Genomic DNA, 5,000 nt, shown 5'->3' with positions numbered 1-5,000 from the left:
TCTCCACCTTGATGACGGGGTATCCCATCTGCAGCGTCCAGGTGTCCATGACCTTCTTGACGGTGACGTCCTGGGGCAGAGTGCCGTCCTCGTGAGCGGCCATCGTGAGGTGCTCCCACAGATCATCTTGCTCGGCGGCTTCGTACTTACTGTTGTCGGAATGCACATAAGATCCCGTGTAAGGGTATGTATGCACGTTCATGAGCCATATTTCTAAATCTATCTGAATTCATATACACGTCTACAGCACACACACACAAGAGTTGACAAAGGAAATACAAAGTTGAACTTACACTACATAATTAGATAAAGAAATAAAAGCATTGATAATGATAACTGCAATAATAACAACAATAATGATTATAATAATACTTGCGATAATAATGATATGAATAATAGCAATAACAATGGCAATGATAATACTAATAATAATAATGAGAAAAAGAATAAGAATATTAATAGTAACGATACTACTACTAATAATAATCATATGAAAGTAAAAGATAAAGATACGTTAATTGATTAACAATACGTAATTTGCGACAGAGGAACTTACAATGCAGTGAGGTAGTTGCTTACTCCCTTTCTGAAAGTGTTCTCGCTAAGGAAGTGGTTCATCATACGAATGATAGAGGCACCTGAGAAAGTGTTTGGAAATTAGTTAATTTCAGATAACGTTGATGAGAGACAAATATAGCGTGAGAGTTAGATTTATATGGAATTTATCTTTAATTTGTATCTTTTTAAGTAGGAAAAGGGGAGGGGGTGAGACTATGTTTTATTTTCTCTGGTACTGCAGAAATTTACTCTTGCAGAGGAAAGGAAATTCACATTTTGGTTATAATGGCTTGTAATGATGAAGATAGTGATGATAAAAATGGTGGTGACAGTAGTAGAGCTAATGAGCTGATGATAACGCTGATGGAAATCAGGATAAAGGCAATAATAAAAAGATGATGATACAATAATAGTAATGATGATGATGGTTAATAATAATAATAATGATAATAATAATAATAATAGTAATAATAACAATAATAATAATAATAATAATAATAATAATAATAATGATAATAGTAACAAAAATTATCATCATCTTCATCATCAGCATCATCATAATAATAATATTGTTATCCATAATGATAATCATAATGATGCTGGTGATGATTATGATGGTGATGATAATGATAACAATGATAATGGTAATAAAGATTATGAAAAAATGATGATGATAACTATGATAATGATAGTAATAACAATAATGTAAAGAAAGTGATAATAATTATACCTTTGTCATAAGAAATACTATCGAAAATTTGTCTGATCTCATCCGGGTGACCGACAGGGATGCTGATCTCGTGAGATGACTCGAGGCTGTCGAGGGCGAACACCCTCTGGAGTCGAGAGATAACGAACTCCTCCATCACCTTCCAAGAGGGTTCGACCTGGAGAGAGAAATCTTAGGGTGAGGAACATCCCGTGGCTGAGGTCTTGGTGACGTATGAAGTGAGGCGATACGTCAACTGTTGTTCGTGTTTGGGTTTGGTGTCCGTGGATCATGGTTAGATGACTGGTCGCTGATTCGAGAGGGAGTCCTGATTCATGTTGACGAATGTAGAAAAAAGGTATGAGTGAGAATGAATATTTTGGTGATATTGTGAAGGTATTCATTCTCATTACTGTCCTTTCTACACGCAGGATGTCCTAATGTTAAGAGGTGAGGAGTGTAATAATGACGACGCGTTTGGCCACATGTTTCGTAATGGAGGACTGAGACTCCTCGGGGAATGAATGATGAGGACCGGTTGCTTGTCAGAAAAATAATGTTCTTCGACTGTGACATGAACTGTTTTCATAACAATGGAAGAATGTAGGTTATCATGTACATATGATACGTGACTCATACATGAAAGTCAGGTGCTACGTACGTAATCCATGCCAATGTACTGAACAAACGAAGCGAAGCCTTCATTGAGCCACAGGTCGGTCCACCACGTAGGAGTGACGAGGTTACCGAACCACTGGTGTGCCAACTCGTGCGCCACCACCAGAGCCACCCGGTGCTTGTTGCTCGGCCCGGACACCACCGGGTCGTACAGCATGGCCGTCTCTCTGTGGGAATGGAGGAGGTCGGTGTCATCGCCGTGAGTGGCAAGAGTGGTGGCTCCTTATCTCGTGTCTATGTGACCAGATATGAGACCTTGAAGCAAGAATCCTCTCAGATTATCGGTAATTATGCTGTGATCAGGTGACGGAAAACAAACAAGAAAAGAGACATTCCCTCCAAGACTACCAAAGCTGCGCACGTCTTCATATCTATGCATCCGACGCCCTCTTACCTGTATGTGATAAGGCCCCAGTTCTCCATGGCGCCGGCGGAGAAGTCGGGGATAGCGATCATGTCCTGCTTGGGGAGCGGGTAGGGCTCGCCGAAGTAGTCCTCGAAGTGCGTGAGGATCGCCGGACCGATCTCCCTCGAGTACTCTGCCTGCTTGATGGCCGACTGCCGCGACCACACTGAGAGGACGACGGATATAGTTAAGAAAAGGAGATAGAGGAGCATTACAAGAATATTAAATGTAGACTAGGGGCATAGAGGGAGAAGGATAATCTGCTTCCCTTTGTCAGATTGCTTGCGCCCACAACCCTTTCGTTCGACCAGTGATCTCACACCTCCTTAGATCCCAGGTGAATTCTCGAAACTGTGTAGTTTTGATTACACCTTAACAGAGTGTTAAAATTCGATATGAAAGTATTCTATCCATCGTTTACTTTCTATTTTCTTTATGGAAATGCTGCAATATCAGTAGCAATACTTGAAATGTATTCCGATCTCAGTAAAGCACTACCTATATTCGAACCCATCCTTCCCTTTTTTAAACGGTAACTGACAGGAGACATTACTTTATTACAATTACTTTTTTACTAAAAAAATAAAAATAAGCATGCATATCTCATGTGCTCTACGTGTGACTTTTTGCACTGAAAGTCCATGCTTAATTACCCCTAAAGAGAACATGATCATTAACAGTGGAGTTCATGTTGGCGAAATCCGAGACGACGAAGGCGACGAGGTAGGTAGACATGGGGACGCTCTCCTCGTAGTGGTCCCAGAGCCAGCCCTCCTGACCCTCACTGTTCGGAAGTAACAAAACTCCATCAGACAGTCTCGTATTCCTTATCTACTGTCTTGCCAACGGTATCATAAAAGAAAAAACTATAAAATGCACTAATGTAAATTCTCCAGGGTTAAAAGCTTCCTAACAGGAACTTCTCTCGTCTCTCTCTCTCTCTCTCCCTCTCCCTTTCCCTCTCTCTCTCTCTCTCTCTCTCTCTCTCTCTCTCTCTCTCTCTCTCTCTCTCTCTCTCTCTCTCTCTCTCTCTCTCTCTCTCTCTCCCTCTCTCTTTCTCTTTCTCTTTCTTACATAGGCATAGTTTCCATAATGCGCATGTTGGAGATAGATGACATGTTCTCCTGGCGACCTAAGTAGACCTCGAACGTTGCCTTCAGCGCGGGCTCGTCGAAGCAAGGGAAGGCTCGGCGGGCAGACGTGGCTTGGAACTGTGTCACCGCAAGCATTCTGTAGAGTATCGACTAGTTCAACAAAATGCTTTCATTCTAACGATTATGTTGGTGTAAAATTATTAAATTTGCTTCAAGTAATGAAAGTAAAGAACATGATAAACACAGAGTAGAAGAAGGGGGTACTTGCTTTTCTTTCCCGTCTTCGTCCTTGTATGAGGATCTGTAGAAGCCACGGAGCTGGTCGTTGAGGTAACCGAGGAATTCCATGGACAGGACGTACTTCTCTCCCTGCTGCAGCTCCTTGTCCAGGTGAGCGATGTAAAATTCTCGGTAGTTGTCGTATTCATGCATTTTAATCCCCGGAGCGGATGCATTCCCCATTCCCTTTAGCTGGAGTGAAAAAAAAGAAGGTTCAGACGGCAAAAAAAAAGAAAAAAAAATAATCTCAACTATAATTGAGTAAAAGGTGCGGTTTATTCTACGCAGTAAGTTACTCACTTTCACTGTATCATTATAAGTAATAATGTCGGCGATGTGGAGTGTGATGTTGGAGGTCGGCTCCAGGACCTCCATCTCCACCTCCACGTAGCCGAGGATGCTGAAGTTGCCGTTGATTAAAGGCTGAAGTTTGACCAGGTAGCGCATTGGCTTGAGGGAGCGAGGCAACCGTACGTTCACCTTCTCCTTTGGGGCCATTGTGGTTGTAGTTGTAGTAGGGGTGGTTGTAGGCATGGGCTTTGTTGTAGTGGTTGTGGTTGTTGACGTTGTAGTGGTTGTGGTGATCTTGGGTGGTTTAGTAACTTCTGGTATAACATTTCTCGTGTTATCCTTCGGGAGGGAAAAAAACAAGAAAGTTATACATTTCGAAAAGGGAAACATTATACAAAAATCGAGATTTTTAACCACGTCTGCAAAACATCTCGTTTTTACACATTTCTTTACACGATAATTAACTAAACATTACCTATAGACGAAACCAAAGAATTATGACATCATTAGTGAACCCAGCTGAAAATTCATCCGTCGATAAAAGTGTTCCACTTCGCTTAATGCGTCTCAAACTCGAGTATTACGATTGACTCAGATGACGCAGCGGCCACGCCAGGTAATCCCATGGTGCAGACCTTGAACTTCTTTGGCTATTATGTCATGATTTTGGAATATCCAATGATGAAACTGCTTAATGCCTGAGTTCTTTTATATATATTTGCATTTAGTGAGTTATGTATGTGGTTAGCGGGCTATCACAATACGGACCTTGATGAAACTTACATATTCTTTATTTACGTAAGTTAGAATCCCACCTTACTCAAAGACAGCGACTAATATCACTCTTGAAATGCATTTATCAAGCGACAGAAAAAAAATAACTATAATGAATTAAACTAATACGACCAAACAAGCAATCCATCATCTCACATTCGCCTGCGTATATCGTATGGTCTCCTGCTGCGCCTTGGCCTCCACGTCGTGC

General features: G+C 41.4%; 1 protein-coding gene across 2 annotated transcripts in view; it reads right to left on the bottom strand.

Moving 5' to 3' along the window:
• LOC113804789 (aminopeptidase N) overlaps positions 1-5,000 on the bottom strand; it is a 17,693-nt gene that overhangs the window by 4,517 nt on the left and 8,176 nt on the right. For both annotated transcript variants that reach the window (XM_027355688.2, XM_027355687.2), the window contains exons 2-11: positions 4,946-5,000; positions 4,025-4,354; positions 3,714-3,916; positions 3,426-3,581; positions 3,005-3,135; positions 2,340-2,517; positions 1,929-2,112; positions 1,289-1,445; positions 557-638; positions 1-149 (exon numbers count right to left, since the gene is read on the bottom strand). The exon at positions 1-149 is cut by the window's left edge and continues 35 nt beyond it; the exon at positions 4,946-5,000 is cut by the window's right edge and continues 215 nt beyond it. In XM_027355688.2, the coding sequence (XP_027211489.2) occupies positions 1-149; positions 557-638; positions 1,289-1,445; positions 1,929-2,112; positions 2,340-2,517; positions 3,005-3,135; positions 3,426-3,581; positions 3,714-3,916; positions 4,025-4,354; positions 4,946-5,000 (1,625 nt within the window). The remainder of the gene's footprint in view (positions 150-556; positions 639-1,288; positions 1,446-1,928; positions 2,113-2,339; positions 2,518-3,004; positions 3,136-3,425; positions 3,582-3,713; positions 3,917-4,024; positions 4,355-4,945) is intronic.

The sequence above is a fragment of the Penaeus vannamei genome, chromosome 4 (assembly GCF_042767895.1).
Source record: "Penaeus vannamei isolate JL-2024 chromosome 4, ASM4276789v1, whole genome shotgun sequence".
Lineage (NCBI taxonomy): Eukaryota > Metazoa > Arthropoda > Malacostraca > Decapoda > Penaeidae > Penaeus > Penaeus vannamei.
The sequence above is the reverse complement of the archived record's forward strand: the minus strand, read 5'-3'. Positions and strand labels throughout refer to the sequence as shown.